We start from the raw sequence: 27,531 nt of genomic DNA, 5'->3' as shown, positions 1-27,531 counted from the left end.
CAATGGAGGTAGCTATGCAAAATTGCTTCAGGGAGAGAGTGGCTGTCGAGTGCAAGGAATCCTCAGACTTATTGTTGTATCGGAGGAAGGAGTTCCAGTAGACGAGGTTAGGTTACAGATGAATACGTTATTGTTCCTAGATGTTAAGTAGGTTTTCTAGTAAATATGTAGAAAAAGCCCTACCAGGAGAAGCAGGGTCTCACACAGCAATCCTCACATTCCAATGACATCCCCATCCACACCAACATTCTACCCAACACATTCACACTGGCTGAGCAGCAGAGGCAGAGGAACAGGGAAGATGCGTAATATAAAACCTTAGATATAACTCTTATGTTTCTGTACTAATTCCGGGGATAAGTACAAAATCTGTTGCCTGCGAAAATGACTATATCAATGCTGCCACATCCTAAAGTTCAGATATATTAATATTCCCAGTGGTTAGACTACATCAAACCAACCTTCTGTCTTGAAGTTTTTTTCTATGGAAATATCCACCACCTTTATTAGTAGTGAAATGCTTAAAAAGCCCACAGTATGGAAAATCTGCTTAGATACATGAACCATACATTAGGAACAAAGCAATAAAGTAATGTTTGGGAGGTAGCTGGGAGAACCGCACTCTCAGTGTGATGCTGTGAACCTGAAGATGTTTGTCCGAGAATGTGAATGAGAGGACCAGGTGATGGGGAATTTGGGAAGATTGACAATGATAACAAAATGTGTTCTTTACCCATGGAGAGCAGGGCTTCATGGATTTCCTTCATCACATCCTTGTACAGCTCCTTCTGCCACTCTTTCAGAAGCTTCCACTCCTTCTCGGAAAAGTAGACAGCGACATTATGGAAAGTGACAGATGCCTGCAAGAACAAGTAAAGACCCTCAGCACCACGCATGTCTGTTCCTCAACCTCTCATTTTTGAGGCATACGTCTCATGTAAGTTTGTCGGTACAGTATCAAGTACGCCAAACAGGAACAGGAAACTGTATAGCAAATCTACAGCCCAGACATTTTTCATCAAACTTCTGTCAAATATATCCCCTTTCATTTCACTAAAACATCTTCATCTCATTAAGATGTGCAGGAACTTCAATATGAGGGGCCTCATGATCCCAACAGGCTGCGCAGTGAAAGCCACTCAACATTAAACATGTATTTTTTTAATTTTCTAAGGCATCAGGTTGTCTCTGAGCTGTAAGCTTTTGCTGAAACAAACAGGGATATACAAAAATGAGCTTGTATTCGTGCATAGCTGAATTACCCTTCTATGCTTATAAGGTTGGCAAACTGAGCACCATTACAATTGGTTAAAAGGAACAATTTATTTACAAAGCTTAGCAAAAGTGCATCAGGATGCGCTATTAAGTTATTATTAATATTACCTGCGTCATATATAAGATACAGTACTAAAAACACAAAATGGTTTGCTGGGGATCTGGGTTTCAGAAAGGACGGCTAAAAACAGGTTAAATGGACACATAATTGTATAAAAGGTTAAAGATCAGCTATCAAAGGGGCCACGTTGCGTCAAAATGCAGTATTTAACACATCATATGTATTCTGTGCCTTTCTTCAGGGCCTTTTCCTTAAATACATTTCAGTAGGTTAGACCAGCTGAAATCTATCAGAGGAAAGCTGCTAGGGTGGGAAGTGAAAATAATTATAACAAAACTTAGAATTATGATCCCTGGACAAACATTTATCGGAATTTATCCCCATTGTCAACACTCTCCAAACAGAAGGCCTGCTCCTTCACGGACGTTCACATAAAAACACACCTATTCAAACTCACACACCGCTGCTCTATAAAACCACAGCTTTGGCATCATGGTGAACCCAAGAAAAAACTCCCATCAAATGACCTATGAGCAAGAAAAGAAACAAAAAAAACTAAATTCTGAGACAGAAATCTCTACTCTACTCACACAAAAATCACATCTCCAAAACCATCAAATACTGCTTCGGTTTGATCCAGTTCTCCACTATACAGCACTCCACCGGCCTTTCCAATGCCATCAACCAGTAACCAAAACGAAACTAGATTCAGCACTTCTTAATAGCACAAAAAAGCTAATCAGCAGTGAAGCATTTAAACCCCAAAATACAGTCAATGTTTCTCTTGCACAAAACATCTTTTCTGATGCAATCACCTGGAAATACATCACCTCCACTGCTACTGAAAAAAGCCACTCTCAGTACTGAAGTCCCTGCCAACTTCTTTCTCATTGCAAACACTGGACTCCTCAAAAACATATGTTAGCAGGCACTGACTAACAAAAGACCAAGTTAATACCAATTCCGTCCTACAACACTGCAGATCTGGTTTCAGACCACACTGCATCACTGAACCAGCAAGTAGCCGAATCATAAATGGCATCCTTCTCATCACACAACATAAACCTTGCATGTGTCCCCATATCTCTCAGGCATTAACAATCCCCTATCAACATCCTCTGAACACACATGGACATTACTAACATTGACCTACACCAGTTTTCCTTTTATCTCTACAACCAACATCAGCTCCTCCTGGGAAGCACCCACAGATCCCATCGGCTACAGGAACTGAAGGAATACCCCAAATAGTGCTAGCAATGTTACCTTTAATCTTACACAGAACAAACATTACACGATGCAGAAGTACAATCTTTTATTAGACACAGAGAATAGCAAAACACAGGGACAAAGCCTAATAAAGCATCCACCACAGCAGCCACAAAGGGACTAACCACTAGGCAGGGTGTTGCAGTTCTGCAACCTTGATCAGAGGTACAGACCTCAAAACAGAAGATCATCAATATCAACACAAGGGAAAAACCTTAAGGAGCTGAGAGCGGGCTTTATGGGATAAAGAAAGAGCAAAATGAAATGATAGGCATAGAAAATGTGAATGAAGGGCATGGGGACGTGGGTGGCTGGAATTCTCTACAGCAACAAAGAAGGTGTTGATGGTGGACCAAACTCCCCTGATTAGGGACCTGTACTAGGAGAGCTGGCCTGGAGCAGCATGCTTCTTACTATGACGCCTCAATACTAGTGGCCCAACAGGGGGCAGAAATCTGGGATTCATCAAGTGATAACAAGGGGGAGTGGGCCCAGAGTCAGCAGGGTCGATGCCACACTATACATCAGCCTGGGACAACTGTGAGAGTAAAACCAGCAGACAGCAGATAAACCGGAGTGGAGGTGATAGGGGGAGTCAAGTAATGAGGTGCCTCAAAGTTAGGTGGCAGGAGGCAGGGCAAGCGGTGTACCTGCTGCTTCACACATGGGCATTGTGTAAAGCCCCTTGGGGAGAAGGAGAGATGTATAGACTGATCATGGTGAATGGGCCGGACCACTAGAGATCATCCAATCCAAGGCAGTGGCGTAACAAAACCTGAGGGGGTCTCCTGCTAAGTACATGAAGGGGATCCCCCCACGCTCCAGAACAAGTCAGGAGCTCTCAGGCCCACCCATGCACAGTGCTGGAGGTGGCCCCCTGGATCTCGGGCTCCCTGAAACACGGGGGATGCGGGGGCTATTGTTACACCACTGATCCAGTGGGGGATCCCAGAAAGGAATTCATGTAGTGAAGAGGTCTCCAAACTTTCCTCTGATGAGAGATGCTAATGTTCAATGAAAAACATACTGAGCAACTAATATTATGAGTATGGTAATAGTGACCATGTCAGACAAGATTACAATACCATCCACCCCATGCAAGATTATTAGCAATGATTACCTCACTATGCCAGGGAAGGTTACCAGCATTAATGAGAAAAAGGCTTCATAAGTTTTACAGCCATAGATGCAATGCCCCTGGTAGGAAGCCAATCATTTTAGTGATAGGTTTCCACAATACTGTATGATTTGTTACTAAAATATCAGCTTTAAATGCATTTTGGAGATCAATCCATTTAACTTCAAATATCAGTAAAGTTTAGGAGTTTTGAAAATATGCACATTTTCATCTCAATTACCCACTTTTCAATTTTTGGCTATTGAACTAAGCATACGATTCTAATTTAGTAGGCTCAGCTGCACACAGGTGAGCTACTTACAGGTAGCTGGAGTGCTCACCAGTAACTCGTTGGGAAAGCCTGCTGTAGCGTCACCATGAGATGGGCAGCTTGAACGGGTAGGATGATGATTGGCCTGGAGTACCCTAGACACATACTCAACAACTTCTCCCAATTAGTGAGGCCGCTGTGAAGATGCATGGTTGGCCACATTCCCTGTCCCCTTCCTTTCTGGCTCGAAGAAACTAAGATACAGCCACAGTGGCAGTGTTGCTTGCTTGACAGCAGGAATGGGAAAACATCTGAATTCCGTGGCAAAGAGAGACTAGAGAGCAACCAACTTATAGAAAATATGGATCGCGAGATGGCAATTGAGGGGCCACAGCTTAATAGAAAATATAAATATACACTTCTAAAGGAAGCACTAAAGGAGAAATGTGAACAACCACTTGATGAAGCTGCAGAGGAGATACAAGAGAGGGGACAATCAAATCTGTCCATGGCATTAGTGTAAGACTCTAGGACTACCATTGATCAGAAAACAGATATGGTGGCTCTAGATTTTAATCTTATTAATGTACTTGAGGACAGATCTGCAGATAATTTCTGATAATGTACGGGTAGTATTGAACAACTACTCCAATGATATTAAAAACATGAAAAGGGAAATAACAGTGCTAAGGAGTCATAAACACTGACTGGAAGCAAAGGCTGTGGATGCAGGGTTGCGATGCCGCACAAACACAGCCGCGTAGCTATGGGGGGGGGTGGGAGGAACATCCGCCCCAGGTGGCACCTTTTTTGAGGCAGCTGAGGCGGCCGCGGCCGGCACTCACTGACTGACTGGAGGAGGCCCGGCCGAGGCCCGTTGCGGCCGCGAAGGCCTGTGACTGTAGGGCGGTGGCCCGCGGCCAGTGGCGCTGCTTTACACACACAGTCATAACCACGGTACCACACTGACCCGTGACACCCGTCGGACAGACATCTCCCAGTCTGATTTCTGAAGTTAATAGCACTAAGGTTAAGCACACAAGGCATGCATGCAATCAGGATTTAATAAATGTCGGTTGGTTCCGATACGAATCAATCACGTCATCAACTCAGACCGTTGTTGGGGGGCCACCACCTCCCACCCTCGCTCACAGGGCCGTCAATCAGTGGTAGCGAGCGCGTTGCGCACAGCCACAACCAATGACGGCCCTGTAACATTTTGGGTCAGCCCTCTTGCCGCCGCACCGTAGCCAGCCAGCCAGTGTGACGCGTTACGCGCTGCGCGCTCACTGCCCCTCCCATCGTGTCGAGGAGTGTGGAGACCACCACCACCACTCTTCTTGCCTGGCCTGGCCCTGCTGCAGCTGCCCTGCCCTGTTGCTTTACAGTACTGTCTCTCTGTGCTGTGGGCTGTGGCTGCGGGCGGGCGGCACTCTGCGCGACACACACCATAAAATAATTGAGGTGAGAGAGTTGGTCGGAGTCGAGTCCAGAGGGCAGACATACCAGGGTGGTAGGGCTATGATGCATAGCTGCCAAGGTTTCAAATTCAAATCGCTATGTGTGACTGTGACATCTTCATAATTTCAGTGTAATTGTGGGTAAGCCAGAGCTACCAGGAAAGGACATAGCGAATATATCCAGGATTTAGAGTGGGCTTGAAAGAAACAGTACTAAACTAGAAGAGTGGGAGGCCAGGCTTTCGGTTCTTTGCGCATTATTGCCATGACTTTGCCATTTGGAGCCCATGTATGAACGTAAGAACGCATGGAAAGTCCTTGCAAAAGGCGTCGGCTGGGCCCCGCTATTGCTGCATTAATTCTTTCTCAGAGGCAATGAAATTAAGTCCAAACAAAATACAAAAATTAAGAGACAACAATGAAAGCCGATGTTAAAATGCAGTGTATAGAGAGTGCATGGATGCCGGGGCTCCTAGTGCATAATCGTTCTCGTAAAACCGATTTTCCCTGCAGAATGACACCGCTGCTGGGTCACTGGGTCAAGGGAGGGGGCTTGTTCCACTCCCTGAAGTTCAGGTGTGCCCTTTGTAGATAAAGGCATAGCTGTAATCTAAATCACAACGTAGTCACTCTTTAATGAGTGACATTTCAACTACTATGAGTGGCACTGTCTTGCAAGCAGAATATCATACAATGAAGACGAGGGAAACTTATAAATATTTGAAATTAGACTCACTTGAGCATAGAGAAACTCTGAGAAGATCTTAAAACTGCTGCAAATGCCCGAGATGGCTGACTCACTATTACGAACTAAATTATCAAAATCATGTTACACCTAGCAATCTGAAACCTTGGCAGCAATGAAAGAGGATGGGCATCACTTCACATGACAAACCTTTGAAGACCATGCCCATACTTACATATTTCATAAAAGTGTCAATAGGAAGTATGTGTTTTATTCTATTGCTATTTAATTGCTGCCCTTGTACAATGCTGCTTGTATAATAAACTCGTGAATTTTGGATAGAATAATGTATTGACTAATAAGGAAAAAGGCGAAAATAATGCTAATTATGCAAAAATAAAAGAAGGAGCATGTTAAAACAAGGAGAATAAAACAAATCACTTTAACCATGTGGTGGCTGTTGTCCAGGTCGGGATCATGCAAAAAATGAATGTGATGGGAAAAGGTTTATCTCATGGACTGTTGTGAACGTAGTCGGTAAAGCTGCACTGCAGGGGCCACCTTATTCATAAGCAAATGTTGTAATCTGGAATGTAAGACGTTTCAAGTAACTACTAATATCAGCCTCAGATGCCACCACTACAAAACAATAAAAAGCGGAGATCTCTAAAACAGGTCACGTGGCTCTTCTAAGAATGAATACCAAGAAGAGCAAGGACTAGCGTTTAGACTGCAGAACCATAGGACCCTAAACTGGATGTGATGGTCCTAACACAGAGCTAAGCTGCCTCAGGCCTGTACCATAAATTAATCAGAGTCAGCTGACTCACGACTCCAGCCGCCGCAATCCGCACATGTGTTACAGCAATGATTGCTGGGCAGGCTTCAGGAGAGGCTGTGAGACACCCAGCTGGCTGTAGTATTTCCAAATGCCACAGCAGTATGGTGAGAGGCCCCGGGTCCGGCGCACCGCCCCCACACAGTTAACTTACTTGGACGAGTTCATAAACTACGAGAACTGCATGCACTATTTAGCAGATATAAACAATTTGTCATTTTAAACAAAGACACTGCATGTATGCTTTGCCGTCGGTTTTAGAACAGACAAGATTCTCACGTGTATGTGTATGATCATAAATGCTTTACACACTGCCTCTGAGATAAGCCTAGCTGCTCGTGCTACGTTACCACAGGGTTGAGCAGGGGTTATCAAAGGGTGTAGCCCCCTTACTCTGACTTAGGAAGAAGGATCCCCACTTGGACAGTGGCCAGCCATTGCCAACTAGAGACCCCCCTTTCTAACAAACAACCATTCCGATTTTGAGAGGAGTAAACATCTCAATGCCCATTAGATTCCCCATGTTAGACTAATGTTCTGATTTGTTACCTTTACCTCAAATTGTAAAGCGCTCTGATATCCTTCGGGTTCAAGTTCGCGCTATATAAAACTTTATAAATGACTAAATGTAACTTTCATGATCGAGGTAACTGTTAGCAGCAATACTATGTGTCTCTCCTCGGAGACTCGGACATCTTTCAAGTGCTCACCAGCGGCAATCTGAGGGGTAGCCCCGGGCGCCACAAGCTCTAGCTACGCCCCTATAGCTGGGGTGCCCAAAAGGGCTGATGGAGGTGCTGATGATCTTTTTGTGGAATCTCTAATAATGGGTGTGCTCCAGCCGAAGGTTCCCTCCAAATACTTTACAGTAGAGACAAACCACAGAGACCACAGAGTTCGGCACCAGCTGCCTTGGAGTCTAACCTAGAGGAACTCTCACCTGTGTCCTGACTAACATAACCCTTGCTGTACAAAGGGTCCTCAATCCTCCTCTTTCCAGACTTCCCCCATATGGCATTAAATCAAAGGGGAATCTTAAATGCTGTGACAAAAGAGCTCTGTTTAAGGGGGCCTGAAGTACTTGGAGCTATTTACAGCCAGGCCACAAGTGCTGGCAGTTGGGTAGCCCTGGCACATTGTCGTGTAGGTTGTCCCTGCGACAAGCTGGAGGGCTGGCAGCTAAATGGTAGTGGAGGATCTAGCAATGCATTGGAAAGAGTAAAACCTGGAAAAATTAAAAAGGACCACAAGAGACTGACAACAGTGACAAAGGAGATAGAGAGAAAAGAGCACTGTACAGCACTAAATGCTATAGAAGCCGAAGGGATGCAAAACAAACATTTGGGTGCCTCCTGAAAGACTTGGCAGCTTTGGGTGGGGCGTGGGCCCAAGATAATATTTGTTGAATATTCTGTATGTTCTCGTGATTCTCTTGGGACGCTACAATGGGAGTATCGAAGCTACTTCAGACAGTGGGAGTAGGCTACACCTGATATAGGTTCAGTGAATGTTTTTGCTGGAACTGGGATGAAGTTAGACCTACTGACTTACTTCAGATACCTTTAGAAATGCATCTCGGTTATTTAATTTAAATTTTAGGTGGCAAGCTTGATGCAAATTGAGGATTGGGGTTTTTCTAAGCCCACAGCATGGTGTAGCGGGAAGGGGGTTGGGCAAGAGAAGATGAATGTGTAGGCACCCAGTTGGCATACGGTCATCCCTAATAGTAGATCCTTCCAGAAATATGATAAAGGAGAGCCTCTGGGTTCTAAGCATCTATTCAAACTGATATGAGAGCCGAACGGGAGGAGGGACACTTTTAAAAGTGTGTTATGGGATAGAAATGGAATGGGAAACAAAATTTAAATTGGGTCTGAATCAACCAGGCTTGATTGATGTTAGGCTGATGCTGACTTCATAGAAGAGACAGATCTAACTAGAGGGGCTGGCAAGATCCTCGGCAGAGGTAGAAATTGCCTGCTTGTGTACACAGTATTTGCCTCATGCTTCAGGTTGGTGGCTACATTGCTGAGAGATTTACAGAAGCATGGGCACCCACTTGTTCAAGGGATGGAAAACAGATCACTCTAATGTGAGCCTACCTCTCACCAGGCTTAGCAAGTACCTCACTGGATAAGTTGAGCTTCTGAATGCTACAATTCACTACATTGGTACATTCACTAAGAGCCTGAAGAATATACGGGGACATGTACGTTTTTTGAAGCTGGGGAGAAGCATTTCTCTATGGTTAATTATTCCATTAGTACAATATATTAATTGTATTTATATCACTATGTTTAATATTTTCATTATTATCATTTATTTAATGCATTTACTGCACTATGATTAACAATACTATTATAATATATTCAATGTATGTATTGCGTTGAAGTTAATAATACCACTATTTTAATAGATTTCATTTCTTTATTTCTTTATTGCAATGATTTACAATGCTATTGTTAACCATAGTGCAACGAAAGCACTGAATAAATTAGATTGCTTCACAAGATGACGATTCGGTGAAATGTTTTGTGTGATTCAGAAATCTGTACATTTTGTATATTTTGTACCTATATGAAATACTGAATGAATATTTGTATAATGGGTTTGCCAGTGATGTTACAACTTAAGGATATAGTTGATTCCAACTAACTCCCTTGTTTTCTTTTAATGCTGTTGATTAGTAAAATATTAGTGGGAGTATCATACTTTAAACGTTTGTATTGGAGTCCTAGCTACATCTCTCACAATTGTGGTCCATCTCATTGCTATAAAAGATGTAGGAGGAAGAGTGGAGCTCCAGTCTGTACAGGAAGTACGACACTGTAAGGACTCATGGCACCTCTCCCACTGTAGTACGAAAGTAATATTCCTGCTACCCTGGTTCAATTTCTGATAAGATCTCTGGCCAGGTAAGTACATGCACTACCTAAAAAAGGGGTGGAGGATTAGCATGTGTGCTTCTCAAATTAGAGGAAAGGCTCAAATTAGGGTCCTTTGTCCTACCCAAATCAACAAGACTGTCTCAGTCTGTAAATTTCATTAGAGCACATAGTGTATATCAGTGGAGAGGTCTATGCTCCTTTTTTAATTTTTGTTATTGGTACAGCAAACTGAAACATAGAGATCTTTACAAACTAATTGATTAACCAAAGCATTTACACATAACACAGGTAATATAGGCACCTTTAAGATATGATAGGCACCAAACACCGTGGGCAGGATTGAATGGTGGCATGGGAGGGCGGTGGGAATGTTCAAGTAATAAACAAAACTGTTTGCTTTCAACTAGAAACAGGCTGCATTTCATCAAACATTATGTTCATTGATCTAGGCACTGAATGTCTTCTCTATGATGCTAATGCAAGCCTAAGAGAAAGAAAAAACGACTGCATCTTAAAACCAACTGCTTGAAGACAGTAAGGAATATGTGAACTGGGAGGGAAAAGACCCAGTGATCTGTTTTCTTAAATGTGATTGAAATGTCACCTTAACGCCCAAACTGTAGAACCCTATACCTGTTTATTAATTGATTCCTCTCCTGCTTTTCTGGCTCGGTTCAATGCTTTTACTGCCTATAGCCAGCAAATGCATGAATTTACAGACTATTTAATCATGCTATTTTGTCACAATTGGTGTCCCAAAGGATCATTTCAAGATGTCCCTTTGTGTGTATGTTAAGTCTTTCAACTAATATTTGTTGATAAAAAGTGGCACACCATACTGTATCCAAGGGTATTTTACATATGCTATGGTCTCCATGTGCACACTCTGCAAGGATTTGATGTCTTTATTTTGTGGCCAGTTTATAAAGATTTGGAGAACATTGAATGTCTGTTAGGTTACACCAAGGCACATGATGATTGTTGTCATGGCATGAAGTTTCACCTGAGCTCACTCAGGTAAAGGATTGCCCAGCATAGCGCTCGCACCTCGCGCTTTTATCGCGCTGTGTTTTTAATTGACCTGTTTTCTATTTTTGTTGTAGCATTATTTGTATCCCCTGTTTTTAACTCGGGTGCCCTCTCCCTCTTACCTGCACAATAATAGTGTAACCACCGCTGCTGGAGCGGGTCCGGTGTCCCGGGGTGGCTTAATCTTCGGCCGCCATCTTTGAGTGGTGTTTGGCCAGTAGAGGGGCGGGGATTTCGAGCGGACTAGCGCTCTGTGGGTAGTTGAAGTCAGCCTACATAAGGCGACCGGTCCTTGGCTCTCCCTCACTCAGGTAAAGGATTGCCCAGCATAGCGCTCGCACCTCGCGCTTTTATCGCGCTGTGTTTTTAATTGACCTGTTTTCTATTTTTGTTGTAGCATTATTTGTATCCCCTGTTTTTAACTCGGGTGCCCTCTCCCTCTTACCTGCACAATAATAGTGTAACCACCGCTGCTGGAGCGGGTCCGGTGTCCCGGGGTGGCTTAATCTTCGGCCGCCATCTTTGAGTGGTGTTTGGCCAGTAGAGGGGCGGGGATTTCGAGCGGACTAGCGCTCTGTGGGTAGTTGAAGTCAGCCTACATAAGGCGACCGGTCCTTGGCTCTCCCTCACTCAGGTAAAGGATTGCCCAGCATAGCGCTCGCACCTCGCGCTTTTATCGCGCTGTGTTTTTAATTGACCTGTTTTCTATTTTTGTTGTAGCATTATTTGTATCCCCTGTTTTTAACTCGGGTGCCCTCTCCCTCTTACCTGCACAATAATAGTGTAACCACCGCTGCTGGAGCGGGTCCGGTGTCCCGGGGTGGCTTAATCTTCGGCCGCCATCTTTGAGTGGTGTTTGGCCAGTAGAGGGGCGGGGATTTCGAGCGGACTAGCGCTCTGTGGGTAGTTGAAGTCAGCCTACATAAGGCGACCGGTCCTTGGCTCTCCCTCACTCAGGTAAAGGATTGCCCAGCATAGCGCTCGCACCTCGCGCTTTTATCGCGCTGTGTTTTTAATTGACCTGTTTTCTATTTTTGTTGTAGCATTATTTGTATCCCCTGTTTTTAACTCGGGTGCCCTCTCCCTCTTACCTGCACAATAATAGTGTAACCACCGCTGCTGGAGCGGGTCCGGTGTCCCGGGGTGGCTTAATCTTGGGCCGCCATCTTTGAGTGGTGTTTGGCCAGTAGAGGGGCGGGGATTTCGAGCGGACTAGCGCTCTGTGGGTAGTTGAAGTCAGCCTACATAAGGCGACCGGTCCTTGGCTCTCCCTCACTCAGGTAAAGGATTGCCCAGCATAGCGCTCGCACCTCGCGCTTTTATCGCGCTGTGTTTTTAATTGACCTGTTTTCTATTTTTGTTGTAGCATTATTTGTATCCCCTGTTTTTAACTCGGGTGCCCTCTCCCTCTTACCTGCACAATAATAGTGTAACCACCGCTGCTGGAGCGGGTCCGGTGTCCCGGGGTGGCTTAATCTTCGGCCGCCATCTTTGAGTGGTGTTTGGCCAGTAGAGGGGCGGGGATTTCGAGCGGACTAGCGCTCTGTGGGTAGTTGAAGTCAGCCTACATAAAGCTCCCTTGCGAGCGCAGCGGGATCGCGCAGCGGGGGCGCCTCCACAGCGCCGGAGTCACGCCAGAGTCCAGCCCGTCTGCGCCCGTCAGCGTTCCGGAGGCGGACGGGGCTGGACGGTGTTGCAGGTTGTGGTTTGTGGTTTGTATTATTACGGCCTTGCGGTTTTTAATCTTTTAAGTATGCTGACGTATTCTTCAGCTGAGCTTATTGCTTTACGCCTCCCTCGAGGAAACTGTTCCTATATTTTCCCTGGTGGTAGGAAACTAAGGAAAGGCTGTCCGTTATGTGCTTGGCGTTTCCCAGCTGCAGTTGCAAACGGGCCTGACACTACATCTGCCCCCTTCCAATGTCTCCTCCTCAATACCAGGTCAGTAAATCGCCATTCTACTGACATTTGGAATTTATTGTATAAGTCAAACATTACGTGTTTGTTTTTGACCGAGACTTGGTTGGGAGACTTTTCTGCTCCAGATCTGGCTAATGCCATCCCCCCGAATTACAACATTCATAGGAGGGATAGAACATCGGGCAGAGGTGGTGGAGTTGCTCTTATCGTGGAAGAGAGTATTTCTTGCTCTACGTTCCCGGTGGAGAATTTGCAGGGATGTGAAGCACTTGGTTTCACCTTACATCTCTCCCCCCTCCAGGCCTGTACTGGGATACTTGTATATAGAACCCCTGGTTCATTAGGACCTTTTTTTGACGAACTACAGGAAGCACTCGCAGTCCCTTGTATCAGATCGGATCACTGTATTCTTCTTGGAGACTTTAATGTCCATATGGACAATAGTTGTGACCCAGACACTATAAAATTTACTGATACCACGACTTCGTTAGGGTTATCCCCCTTTTTGATAGGCCCTACTCATAATAAAGGACATACCTTAGATCAGGTATTTTCAACGAAACCTATTTCGGTCGGCTCCATCCAGCCTGTTCTTTGGTCGGACCATTTTTTAATTTCTTTTTCTCTCCCTATCACTGCCCTATCTCGGGTGAGAAAAAATGCAGCTACGCGAACTTCACGTCCGTTCCATTTACTTTCTGCAGACATGTTATCCGAGGCTCTCATCTCCTTTCCTTGCCCTCTCTTGGGAAGTTTGGAGGAGAATCTTGTCCACCTACACAATTGGCTTTTAGCAAGATTTGAGTCCTTAATCCCCAAGAAAAACTCCAAATCTGGAGGGCGTAGGGAGTCAGCCCCTTGGTTCTCCCCTCGGCTGAGGTTACAACGTCAGGAGTGTAAAAGGGCTGAGAGGGCCTGGAGGCGGGCTTATGATTCAATAGAGAAATTGAAATTTCGGGCAGCCATTAAAGCCTACCATCATTCTATCTGGGACGAAAAGAAGGCCTATTTTGAACACCGTATTGATGAGGCTGAAAATGTCTGCAAAGAAATTTTTAAAGTGGTCCAGGATTTTATTTCTCCTGTGGTTTGCACCCCTAACTACACGCATACTGATGCGTGGATACAACAACTTGCCACCTTCTTTGTCAATAAGATCACAGCTATCCAGGCCTCTCTCTCCAGTGTGCAATCTGATCCATGCCACCTAACGCTACCATGTCCTGTGGAAGACCATGGCCCTTTCCTCTCTGTATTCCCCTCTATGGATCCTAGTACATCTTTGGAGCTTTTGTCTAGCCTGAAATCCGGCTCTCCATTAGATCCATGTCCGGCTAAATGCTTAGGGAAAGTGGCTTCCGCCATTAACATCTTGGTGAACCCCCTGCTGAATACATCTTTGTCGACAGGGAAGGTGCCTCAGGCCTGGAAGCGAGCCATGATTCTTCCGCTGCTCAAAAAACCCACCTTGGACCCCCTGATTCATGCTAACTATCGGCCAATCTCCCTGCTCCCTGCTATGGCAAAAGTGGCCGAGCGTTATGTGCACAGGATAATTTCCAGCTTCATCGAAGGAAACGACCTGTTGCACACCTCGCAGTCCGGCTTCCGTACTAATTTTAGCACGGAGTCGGCTCTGCTGGAGGTCACGGACGCCATCAGGGAAGTACTCGATCTGGGGGGAAAGGCCGTGTTAGTCATGCTTGACTTGTCGGCGGCTTTCAACACCGTTCCCCATGATGCCCTCCTTGTAAGACTCTGGGAGTGTGGCCTTCGTGGAACGGTGTGGAACTGGCTAAAATCATTTCTGGCCGACCGCCGACAAACGGTCTGGGCGCCTCCTTTTTCCGCTGATATGGCTCCGCTAGAGGTGGGAGTTCCGCAGGGCTCCATTCTTAGCCCTATGCTGTTTAACATCTTTATGGCCCCTCTGGCGGAAGTCGCGGAATCCTTCGGCGCCCAGATCGTGTCTTATGCCGATGACACCCAACTCCTGTTCACTTGTGACAGGGCTGGGTCATTCGACGGCACAAAGATCAGGGATTGCCTTGGTGCGGTGTTTGAGTGGTTCAGAGGTCATGGCTTGAAATGCAACTCTGACAAGTCAGAGTTGCTTTTTTTCGGTTGCGCACCGGAACTTGACTGGAAATCTTGGTGGCCATTGGATATGTCTCCTCCTGACAAAGTCGCTGTTAAGGCCAAAAATCTGGGGGTGATAGTAGACTGTGACTTATCCTTTGGACCTCACATCTCGTCCACTGTTGGGAAATGCTTCGGCATCTTACGGATGTTGAGGAAATTTCTTCCTCTACTATCACTCAACCACAGGAAGACAGTCGTTCAGGCACTAATCGGGTCGCGATTGGACTACGCAAACGCTCTCTTTGTGGGTCTACCGAAATATCTTATGACCCGTTTGCAAGTGGTCCAAAATTCGGCAGCCCGTGCCATCTTTGGACTCCCGAGGAGAGCTGGTGCCACTGCCTTACTGAACACCCTTCATTGGCTACCTATCTCCAAGAGAGTCCTTTTTAAATGCCTGACGGTGGCCTTTAAGGCCCTTCATGGTATTGGCCCCAAATACCTTGGGAAACGTTTTTCCAGGTATGTGCCAAGCAGGACTCTTAGGTCATCGGGTCTGTCCTTGTTGACTGTCCCTGTAATTCGCCGTGCTCGTCAGGGTGGTCGATCCTTCCGCTATCTGACATCCAAGGCATGGAACGAATTACCATTGTCCTTGAGATCGGCCCCTTGTCTCCTTGCTTTCAGAAAGGACCTGAAGACATGGCTTTTTAGGTAACAGTTCCTTTCCCTCTTCCTTTTGTTTGTGTGGTTGCTTTTTGCTGTTCCTTTCTTTGCTAAAGCGCCGGGATGCTCCTCTGGAGTTGCCGTGCGCTATAAAAGAATTAAAGTAACATAACATAACATAACACACGAGGCTACAATGTGGTACACCAGGTTATATTTGTTTCGCTGCTCTTTGAAGCTCTGAGGAATTTGACAGCCACTTCAAGCAGAAGTCTTCAGGCTGTCTACCCTGTGCATGTGTGTTGATTCTTTCCTTCACCAGCCATCTCTTGCTCTGGTCCTACTCTGCTCTGACCTGATCCAATCTCTTTCTCAACTAACACTGCAGACTGTTTTTCAACATAGGCTTCCATAATGTCAAACTAGTTAAGAGGCTAAATAGATATTGGCTTTTCAGATAAATGCACAATAACACACTCAGGACTTTGCCTGAAAGGTCCTATTCTTATGTCAGTACACTGGTGTGCTAAAGTGAGCATCTTCAATGCTGAGAATCAAAAAACATTTCATTGTGAATAATTTGAAAATGAAAACTTAACTTCAATGGATTTAAATAGTATCCCTGGAAATGTATAAAGATCTGAGCATTTAACGCATGTTAAATGTAAACATTTAGGAAAAAATCACCTTGCTTTATTCAAACAGCCATTCTTCACCAACATTTGCAAGCTCCATAGACTTGATACAGTTGCTGAGGTGAATTTCTGGACAATCTTCACTTAAACCGGATCACCAAAAGTGTGGCATCTCCCCTGAACAGCAGATAATGTGTACACATGGGCTATCTAAGTAAAAATATATAAAATCCATCTATGCTTTTGCTCGGGTTCCAAGTTCAAGCATGCAGAGTAATATTTTGCTGAAACATTCAACATTCAACTTGTGCATACCACTGAGGATGGTATGGAGATGATCAGGTTTTTTTTGTCCTCAGTAGTTTCAGCATTCATTTGAAAAGTTTGGTTTCAAAATTAGCTCCTTGTTTTGAGTGAATGCTTGTTTGCCATCTGCTTTTCCCACAAGACTATTGCTACTTTGGAAGCTTTCTGATCTTTTATTAGAAAGGTTTGAGCATGGACAAAAGGATCACTGATAAGTAAGATGTTCTGCATTCCTTCCTTCCCTTTTGTTTTTAACTTCTCTTATTTCTAAATTTGTATCCAGGTTCTTTGTGCTTTATAAAAGAAATCTAACTGCGTTCATGTACAGGTATGTATCTCAACGTTACTTGTCTCATGGATATCATTTTTTGCTCATAAGTTTTATTAGCACAGTCAGTACTGGAGGTTATACTTAGTAAAACGTTCCCCTAAAAATAGTACATGAAGAAAATGATGTGTTAAAGGGGTGGGTGTATGTGTTCATTGTGTGTGTCCCATTGTGGTGACGTCATTTCCAACTTGTCTTTACTTGAAATAACACTGAAATTCTGTTTAGGAGCAAATGCATTTTTTCTAATGTGTATAGAACTAACTGTTCAGCGTCAACCGTTTGATCTCAATTCAAAACATACAAAGATTCCACCCTTTGTGCGTTAAAATACCATTATTAAGATGAAGAAAACAAACTACGTGAAATATGATGGCAAAGATGAGCATTCAATATTCAATGCATTCACTTCTGTAACCCAGAACGGGTGCAAATACTTTCTGATAAATCAAAAGATTATAAGGTGCAAAATATATCTTACTCGAATTCGAATTTCTTCACACATGCTTAATTTTTTTTTAACAGTGGTCTTAGTTCCAGCCTGCAGGTTGACTTTGTGGGTGCTGGCTCTTGATCATGTGATGTTGAAAGGAAGGTGGAAATGCAGTGCTTCCCCTGTTAAGGCCTGTAATAAAACAGAAGATGTGATTAATCGTCTTCTTGTTAAATGCAAAGAACAAAAAATCTACCACCTATTGGATATCAGTAGAAGCATATGCAGGGAGGTCAAGGCGCAGGGCAGCAAGATGGGTACACGCTGCTAAGATTTTGCAGGCCATGAAGACAATTCTTTAATAATTCACACAATAGAGCAATAATCCTGCAAAGCAAATACTGCCTTGCACCAATGTGAAGGGGGTTCCGCTTAGGCGAGAACTGGTGAAGAAACACATGTGGGCTGCTTGGAGACAACCATGGCACCTGAACTTGTGCAATCCTACAAGTGCACCAGACCTTGGAGGACCGTGTCATGAGACAACTGAGCAGCCAGATGAGCCTGATGAAGAGGACCCAGGGGACTGCCTGTAGAGGCAGATGTGTAGGAAGGAGGAAGTGGGCCAGCTGTGGTCCCAGAAAGTAACAGATCGCCATCCAATTAACTTAGATACGCAAGTAGCAACCTGGTTAAGCTAACTAGGCTGTGCTGGAGAGCGGAACATGGCAGCCTGGTGCCGGGCATCAATGCGTAGCTTGGGTGGAGGAGTGCCCCACTTTCTCGCCAATGTGGAACTGGGCTTCCCAATGGGCAAATTGAGAGGGGTCTGACATATCTGCTTGGAGACTGCGCTGCAGGGCACAGCTAATGTAGTTCTGCTTGTGCCTCCCCCTCTCTGTTCTTAGTTGGGCTGCTGATGGGGCAGGAAGGATCTGCACCAGTCATACCCTTAACACATGAGATACCTGGGCTCACCTCATCCAAACACAGGCACCTTGCATTGTGTTGCAGGGAGACAATTGCTTTGTGCACCCTGTGCGGTCGACATCGAAGCAGGGGAACCGGGGTCGAGTCTCGGCAACGACGCTCAACATCCTGTGATTCTGGGCAAATCACTTAATCTCCCCGTGCCTAATAAAACATAAAAAAAATGAATATGTCCTTCTGTAACAAAACTTTTGCTCTTGTAAAGCGCTCTGATACCCAATGTTTCGGGTCTAGTTCGCGCTATATAAAACTCTATAAAATAAAAAATAAAAATAAAAAACAGGCAATTTTCCAGCCATCAAACATCAGACCATGAGGCAGCAGTAGATACTACTAAGCAGATTTGGCGCAACTCACAGAGTGAAACTGTGTCTGATCCACCAATCTCACACCTACCAACGCCAGAAGCTCCTCATGGATAACTGATGTACTTCATGAGTAGACAGCCTAGGCTGGCCTTTGAAAACAGGGGCTCTACCATGCCTATGAGGTACAGTGCCCTGATGGAGGGGGCATACTCCTAACCCAAACAAGACCAGAATGAAGAACCTGACCTACAAATACCACTTTTTTTATAAGAATTACAGCCTGACAACAATCAGTTCCAAGATCAACAGCATTACGGCCAGGCTTGACCCAATGAAAGAGAATCTTGGCAAACACAAAGATCACATTGATCATGTTCAGCAGATAAAATAGGACCTTGAGGATGAAGCCTATGGATTAAGTGAAAACTGCGGCCAAGAACAAAGACCTAGAGGCCCATTCAATCTGCAATAACTTAGGCATGCTGGACATCCCAGAGTCACAGGCAAGTAACAGAATCAAGGACTGAGTGGAGGAGCTACTTAAAAGTCTATTCATATACAATATCTTCACTCCCATCATTTTGGTAGAACATACGTACAGATTGCTAGAGCATTGTCCGCCTACTGGAGTGCCAGCACACCCAATAATAGCCAGGCTAATGAACTTCAATGACAGGGATGTGATTCTCCATGTTGACAGGAGACAACAGAACCTTACACACACCAGCAATAGCATCGCTATATACCCTGACTTTGCAGCTGCAATCCAGTCTTCGAGGCGGGAATTCCTGGTGATTAGAAGAAATCTACAAAAGGCAAGAATTCAATACACCTTCCTCTATACCATGAAGCTTCAAATCACGATTAAAGGAAGGCAGCACACGTTTAAAAACTATGAGCAGGCAACTCGATTCTATCAAAAGAACCGTGTGAATGAGCCGATACGAGATTTAGGGGGCACTGGGCGGAGCTTTGCTTCCCTGAGAGATAATAATTGATAGTTTGATATGCTACCTGACAGGCTCTACTGACGGAAGCTTCTAAACTATCCTACTGTCCCATGCAGCTACCTATTGAAATGGTGATCTATGCCACTCCCAACACCTTAAGAACTGATGAAAACCTTTGGTAAATGAGCAACACCAAAGACCACTTCCTTTTTTGGATAAAACATTTTATTAGCATTTCAAAATGTATTAAACAGAATATCACCTAATTATACAGCAAGTAATAGTGCCTGTATGCTTCTATAGCCACGCTTAACATTATTTATGCACTGTACTATGGGCCGCTAACATCCCTCCCCTTCCACAGGGCCCAGATGAACCCCAGCAAGACAATCCTCTGAACCCCCTCAACCCTAGGTGAGGACATCAGGCCTCCTAGTGCTGCAACCACATGGGCCAAATTCTTTGGTATTACAATGAACAACCTCTGGCCTTGTAGGCTGTCTTCTCTGCCAGTGCATTACTGTGTATGCCTCCTTTTGTTATGGTTATTTATATTGCGCACAACTCACCCCCAAAGGGTATCATGGCACAGAAGCCTTCCAACAACATGCAGCAGTCAAAGTAAAATTCCCCAAAACAAATCAGTTTTGAGTAACTTCTGACATTTAAGATGATCCAGTCCGGCATGTATGTGAACTGGCATGGTATTCCAGTAAAAGGGGGTCCAGACAGGAGGAAGCTCTACCCCCTGAACAAGACTTTTTAATCCGAGCTAAATACTAAGGACCTTTCCCCATAAGGTCTTTGAAGGTCATGCAGCACATTTTAAAGACGATCCTCTTACAAACTGGTAGCCAGTGATAAGGAGTATAGAAAAGGAGCTCATGGAGACCTCGAAGGAGCATTGCAAATAAGACGTGCTGCCGTATTTACACCACCTGTAGTCTTGTTAACAAGGACTCGTTTATGGAGTCAAATAGAGCAATGTCGTAATCCAAGTGGGGACTAAGGCTTGGACTAATATTTTCCTTGTTGACGGTGGAAACAGCGGAAAAGCCCGACTTAACAGGGGTAACAGATGGAAACGGAGCCCCGCGAAGTTGCGAACCTGATCTTTCATGGAAAGAGATTGGTCCAGTAACACTCCAAGATTCTCAACAACCATTTTAGGAATTGAAGCTATGGCAAGTTCCTCTGGCCACCAATCAGAAGACCATATGTTATGGGTCTTTCCGAATAGCATAATTTCGGTTTTACCCACATTAAGCTGAAGACGGTTCTGAGGTCATCCAGACCACTAAGGTTCTCAGACCCACTGAAAAATGTTCTTTTCCTATGCTAGACTCACAGTCAAAGGGTATCAAAAGCGGTGTGTTGTCCGTAAAAGAGTACGATTCTAATCCATATGATTTCACTAACCTGGCATTTCATTCGCCAACGGTCAGATACACAGAATTCTGCCAATTCTTCACTACTAATGACCCCTTTCAAAAGACTGCCAGTCCGAGCCTAGAACGAGCCACTGTTCCATGCTACTAGAGAAAATTAATAACAAGTACAATTACAGTCCCTGTGTTTTTTTGTTGTGCTCCTGCAACACCCAGCCACCTGTTTACTTATCAAGCAGTTTGAATCGATTGTCTGGCCAACCGTGACAAACCTCATGGGTAATGACTTTTTTTTGTTGTTTTCTTATCTTTTCTAGTATGTTATATTTCTTTTTACAATATGCTGATTGGTTATGATAGCATGGTGATGAGATCACAGTTTCTTTTGCCTGGGGATACATTTGGGTATGTTTGTTAGTGTGTGAAGGGATCATTTATTTCCTCCAATGGATTTCTTCTGTTAGAATAGGAGGAGGGATGGGGATCACAGAGTTTGCAGCCACCAAGGCACCATATATTACCTGCCTTTCTTCAACTAGGCACCTGTCCTCATCTAGATTAACAAGAAAAATGTCTAGAACATTGTCCAAACTAGCCTCAAGATCTTTCTACATCACTCACTACTGTTAATTTAACATGAGTCCCATTAAAACGCAACAGTAGAATGTGAGGGGCGTGAATGAGTCACGTAAACCACAACAGGTACTGGCATACGTTCATAGATCTGGTATTGATAGTGGCATGCTACAGAGACACACCACTCTGGCCACAATGTGTCCAAACTCAGAGACGGATGGGTTGATAAGGTAATTGAGGAGCCATTTCCTTCATATGTGCAAAGAGTAGCAAATGTGATTCTTGATGGTGTGCCCCCTGAGAATTAACTGACCATCGAGACATGGAAGGAAGGTATGCCATTCTTCAGACTACCTTAATAGGCACAGGTATTATTATGGTATGCACTTGTGGGCCAAACATCAATAGCCCAGACTTTTTCCACAGATATGAGTGAAAACAGCTACACAGAGTCATGATCAATATGATATAGGTGATATCTAGTGAATTCGACACTCTGAACGACTAGAAGGGGCATGCATCACTCCTGCACCTAACTCCTGGCTTACTATTGACTACTGGTTGCTTACTAGAGATGTTGTGCCGTGGATTACCCACATCGTACAGAAACCTAAGAACTATCTGATCATGCCAGTGTATTGTCTGAAATATCTATTCCAGGGTCACACAACAATGTGTTTACTTGGAAACGTACACCCTAAGCACTGCAAAACACAGTATTGAAAGCAGAGATACACACTGCAATATCAGACTAATTTGCTCTTAACGAACAGTCGAAAAAAGTGCCACTGTCCTTTGGGAGAAATTTAAAATAGAAATTTGGATATCTTGTATCTCAAATGGGGTCTACAGGCCTTCAGAGATGATCTCAGAAGACTGGATAGCGAATGATATATGGTAGATTGAAAGCACTGTGCCTTGCTGCAACACACGTATAGTGAGATCACTACAAGACAGAGGCAGAAAAGAAATTAAACTATCTTAGCACGGAGGCCAAAACCAGAATTTATGGTGAAAGGGCAGGCCTGGGTGCATGCCTGCAGCTCTCCCTAAATATCCCTGGGCCGGGTCAGACATTATAGAAATGAAATCCTACAAGAGTTTGCTGGTGCCTACCAAGTGTTATGACCCAAAGAAATCCCCAAAAATTCCCCCAAATCCCCCGCCTCAGATGACATTATTCTTGGAGATGATGGGACTGGCTTGGCTCGAGGATGGCCATGGCCAGTTCATGAATGTGCTAATCTTTATTGAGGAGAGCATTCAGACTATAAAAGGGAATACTTAGTGAGCATGCCCCCGGAGCTGATGGCCTACCGGCCCAGTCACACAAAGAATATACCCTTATCCTGTTTCCTAACTTGCTGGCTATATAAAGGAAATCTGGCACCCTCCCATCTTCACTCCAGTGAACGTTATGATCACAACATTGGAACCTAATAAACCATCTACCTGGGGTGACTCTTGTCACCATACACCAAACTACTGACCAAAATCGTTCCTCACAAAATTTGCCTGCTGCTCTCTGATCTGGTTTGATCAGACAAATCAGGGTTTATACCTTGGTGATCCACTTCCCATAATCTCCTTATTATCTTAACCTTTTTACCTCACCTAGACCCTCACATTAGTGCAGCAGTTGCATTTCTAGACACCACCAAGGCATCTGATTCATCAGAATGGAAATACCGTTTTCATATTTTAGAACAGAATGGATTCAGCAGCAGTTTCATAAGCTAGATTAAACTGCTATAAGGGTCTTCCCTCTGTCCCATTTGCTACATACAGTTGGACTAGACAGGGCTTTACCCTCTCTCCTACACTTTTTTGCAATTTCCATCGAGCCCAGGGCTGCTAGAGTCAGTCAACATCACGCAGCCAGAGCTCTCAGCTTCACAGCCATAAATAAGGTCACCTTGTTGCATGCTGATGACAATAGTCTTTTCATCAGACACCATACTATAAACATAGCCCTAAAGATTCAGGAATTTGTCTGCTTTAAATATCTCTCTGACATATCTATAAACTGGTCCAAGTCAATCATATTCTCACTCACTTCTACCACAAATGAATGCCCTTTCTAAAGCCCTCTGAGATGGTCGACCTCAACAGTAAAATACCTCTGTATCATGATCAACGGAGATATTGGGACCACTATACTAGAAAACTACGGCAGCACCGTGGCTAGGCTGGAGGATCAAGTGACAGGCTGGATTAGGTTACCCCGGTTACTTACGGGAATAATTGGGTTATGCCCTCTGTCCTCTAAGTCTGGCTTTCCTTTCTCTCACTCACCCCTGCCTGCTGTTCTGGAATGCTATCCGGTGTGAAGTGATACATTCAATGAAGGCAAAGATCAGAAAGGCCAGAGCTTAGAGTCTGCACTGGATGTGTCTTCCTGTATTACAGAGGTTTTGGTGGGCCTTGGCATGTGTAACAACTGCAAGCGAACCGACTTCATTAACAGTGGAAACAACCTACATCTACCTGCATGTGTTGGTGTTGGAGCTGGAGCTGGTGCTATAATAGTACCTGATAAGGCTAAACCTTCTTTGTTGCTGTGTTCCACCAACTTTATTTTCGGCACGTAGAGGGAGAAAACAGGACGGTGGAGGGCCTGCTGCTGCATCGCATCTGTGGCAGCCATTGAGAATCTTTGGTTCTGAAGTTTTTTAAGAAAAAACTTCCGAAACTTATCTCGGACCATAATCCCCTGGTCTTAATCTATGACTTTGAGAAAACCCCAAAAATTAGATCGAGATGGACATTCGAGAGAAGACTCTTGGCCAATCCCCAATTTATAGAGCACTTGAAAAAATGGGCTGTAGAGTTCTTTGATGCAAATAGGTTTAGTGCCTCATCTAATTACGTCTGGGACGCCTTTAAATCAGGTCTCAGGGGGGAGACATTTAGCTTTTCTGCTAGGCAGAGAAAAGCCGACCGGGAAGAACACAAGGAATTGGTTGGGCAGTTAATAAAGGCAGAGGAACAACATCTTAGCAATATTATATGTGGAAATGAGACCGTTCAAAGTGTTGATAAAATTGTGACTATTAAGGCCGACCTGAACAAATGGATTGCTCAGAAACTTGCAGAGGAATATCAGGTGCATAGGGGAGCAATGTATGAAACAGGGGAGCAGGCTGGGAAGCTTCTGGCTCTGAAAATTAAACAGGGAAACAGTTGAAATGTTATCTTAAAAATACGGGAAGATGATTGTGAGTTTGTAGAACCAGCGGATATCTGCAGAGTGTTTAAAAACTTCTACCAGCACTTGTATACTGAGGAGGATAGGACTGCACTGCGTGGAGGGGATGGCCCGACAGGACGTGGGGGTGATAAATTTGCCCATAAACTAGAAAAACAAGATAAACTAATGCTAGAGTCTGATATGACTATGAGCGAAGTCGAAGAAGCTTTGCAAGATTTGGCAGCAGGGAAGGCTACAGGGCCAGATAATATCCCTATCGAGGTATACAAGTGCCTTCAGGATGTTTTAATACCATTTATGTTGAATCTCTTCATTGGCGTATTCTGCTCTGGAGATGTGCCGGGCTCCTGGAGAAGTACAAATATTGTAGTTTTTCATAAAAAGGGAAAGGTCAAGGAAGATCCGGGCTCCTATCGCCCAATATCCCTCATAAACGAAGACACTAAAATCTATTGGAAGGTCTTGGCCAAGAGGCTGGGGGGGATCATTGGCGGTCTAGTCTCGCCATGGCAGCACGGGTTTGTACCGGGTCACGACACTGCTGATCACATCAGGCTGGCGATCGCATTATTCGATGTCCAGGCTGCCATGGGGGGTCGGATCGCCATGATCCTCCTCGACGCGGAAAAGGCCTTCGATTGGGTCACATGGAGCTATCTGTGGGGGATATTGGAGCAGAGGGACTTTGGACCTAATATCTTGAGAGCTATAAGGGCAATGTATGTTAATCCTGTAGCAAGAGTCCAATTGATGGGAGACAGTTCTGAGGAGATTTTCATATCTCGGGGGACTCAACAGGGCTGCCCCGGCTCCCCAATCTTATTTGCTTTATACATAGACCCATTGGTTAGGAAGATCCTAGGCTGTGTGCATATCAATCCTGTGGTGTGCAACGGTTTTGAAACCAAGCTTATGGCGTATGCAGATGATCTGGCAGTAACACCGCCAGATCCGGAGCAGGCTATGCCTGCCCTTATAGAAATCACCTCGGACTTTGGCCAATATTCAGGCTACCACCTCGATGAATCCAAAACCCAGATAATCTGCTCGAACAATATAAAAAAGAAGGATGGCAGATATATGGAATCAGCAGTCTATCTGGGTGTTAGGATCAACGCTAAGGTAGATACAATTGTTAAGGATAACTACCTTCCAGTACATAAGACCATTACTGCAGAGTTAAAAAGAATTAATTGTGTACATCTCTAATAGGTAGAGTTAACGTCATTAAGATGACCATGTTCCCCAAGCTACTGTACCTATTTCGCACTATCCCCTTGGTGGTCGGTGAGGATGTGCTAAGGTCCTTAGAAGCAGCCTTTGCGAATTTCATCTGGCAATATGGCAAAATCAGACGGTCTATGAAATTTCTCTCATTACCGTTGGATAAGGGGGGGCTAGTGGCTCCTAAAATAAGATTTTATATGTTGAGCTGTCTCTTTAGCCTAATGGCTAGCCTATTAGATAGTGCCCAAAATACATCTGACCTTCGATTAGGGGCTAAATACCCACCCTCCATCTTTGAGCTGTTATTGGGCAAGGAGACTACCGGCGTACTCTTACGCAAAACGGATAAGTGCTATTATAACAAAAAACGTTACAAGATATTGGAAAGTGCCTGGCAGGTTTGGAAGAGTATCCAGAAACTTCTGGGAATTCCCTCAAATTAATTATTATACCGCACTTTGGAATTCTAGCCTGTTTCCATTTTTAAGTAGCGATAATCTTTGGAGGTTGTGGGAGGGACTAGGAATCAGAAGAGTTGGAGACTTGTATACTGGAGAGAGAATGCTAAGTTTGAATGAAATCCAGGGTAAATATCAAATTCCCGCTGCTCAAGGATTTACATTTTTGCAGTTGCAACAAACACTATCTAGAAGAAGGCCAACTATCTCCCCAGGGGGTAAAAACATCGTGGTGGAATATATTGTAGGTGGGGGGGTCAAAATCAATCCTATCTATAAAGTCCTAATCTTAACTCTCCATAATGATATAGATAAGATTGAATCAGTTTGGATGGTCAAACTAGGGGATCCGGCGGTTGATCTAGTAAAAGCGCTGGATTTGGACGGGAAATGGTTCCGTTCTACAAATCTGAGAGCCTAGCATTATATGACAATATTCAACCTATATTTTACCCCAGCTAAGTTATTTGGGTGGGGTAAGAGGGATGATAGTAAATGTCCTAGATGTACTGAGGAAGCAGCCGATTTAGCCCATATGTTTTTTAACTGTGTAAAGCTCTCAGAGATTCGTATGAATATCCAGACATGTTGGGAGGGGTTGCTAGGTATTGAGATCAGCCTATCCCCTACACCTGTGGTTCCCAAACAGTGCGCCGCGGCACCCCGGTGCGCCGTAATGAGGTGCCAGGGGCGCCGCGCACACTAGGGTGACCAACCGTCCGTAAATTCCACGGGCCGTCCCTGCCTTTTATCTGTCATTTTGGCCATCACAGGGAGCAGCGCTGCTCCCCTGTGAGAGGCATCACCCCCGCTGCTGGAGCCGCCTCGCACTCCTCAAGGAGCACAAGAGCAGCCCCTCCCGCCCATTGAAATTCAGTATGGGGCTGATTGCCACTTACTGAATGACAATGGGGCAGTCAGGGGTGTTCAAGCATGTGGTGGCGGCCTCTTGTCTCAGTGTACAGAAGGGCCTTCTGTTAGAAAAAAAATTAAAACGCCCATGCTGCAATGTTAGAGAACACCTCATTTAAAGAAGCCTGTGAAATAAGTTTAAAAGAACAGGTTATCGTTCTTTCACTGTCTCATCATTTTTGAACTGAAGTATTTTCAATATTATATTCAACAAAGCCATGGTTGCTGCTTTTTTAATTTAAGGAACT

At 44.5% G+C, this 27,531-nt stretch overlaps 1 protein-coding gene across 4 annotated transcripts in view; it reads right to left on the bottom strand.

The window, feature by feature from the left end:
- Positions 1–27,531, bottom strand: part of LOC144829329 (uncharacterized) — a 119,956-nt gene that overhangs the window by 77,247 nt on the left and 15,178 nt on the right. For 2 of the 4 annotated variants that reach the window (XM_078688371.1, XM_078688373.1), the window contains exons 3-4: positions 17,312–17,455; positions 734–860 (exon numbers count right to left, since the gene is read on the bottom strand). In XM_078688371.1, the coding sequence (XP_078544497.1) occupies positions 734–860; positions 17,312–17,335 (151 nt within the window). In that variant the 5' untranslated portion in view covers positions 17,336–17,455. Of the gene's footprint in view, positions 1–733; positions 861–16,248; positions 16,371–17,311; positions 17,456–18,241; positions 18,398–27,531 lie in introns of those variants that run through there. The other 2 variants (XM_078688372.1, XM_078688375.1) reach the window with 2 other exon arrangements.

Source organism: Lissotriton helveticus, chromosome 4_1, assembly GCF_964261635.1.
Source record: "Lissotriton helveticus chromosome 4_1, aLisHel1.1, whole genome shotgun sequence".
NCBI classification, from domain to species: domain Eukaryota; kingdom Metazoa; phylum Chordata; class Amphibia; order Caudata; family Salamandridae; genus Lissotriton; species Lissotriton helveticus.
This window is presented reverse-complemented; position numbering and strand designations above follow the sequence as displayed.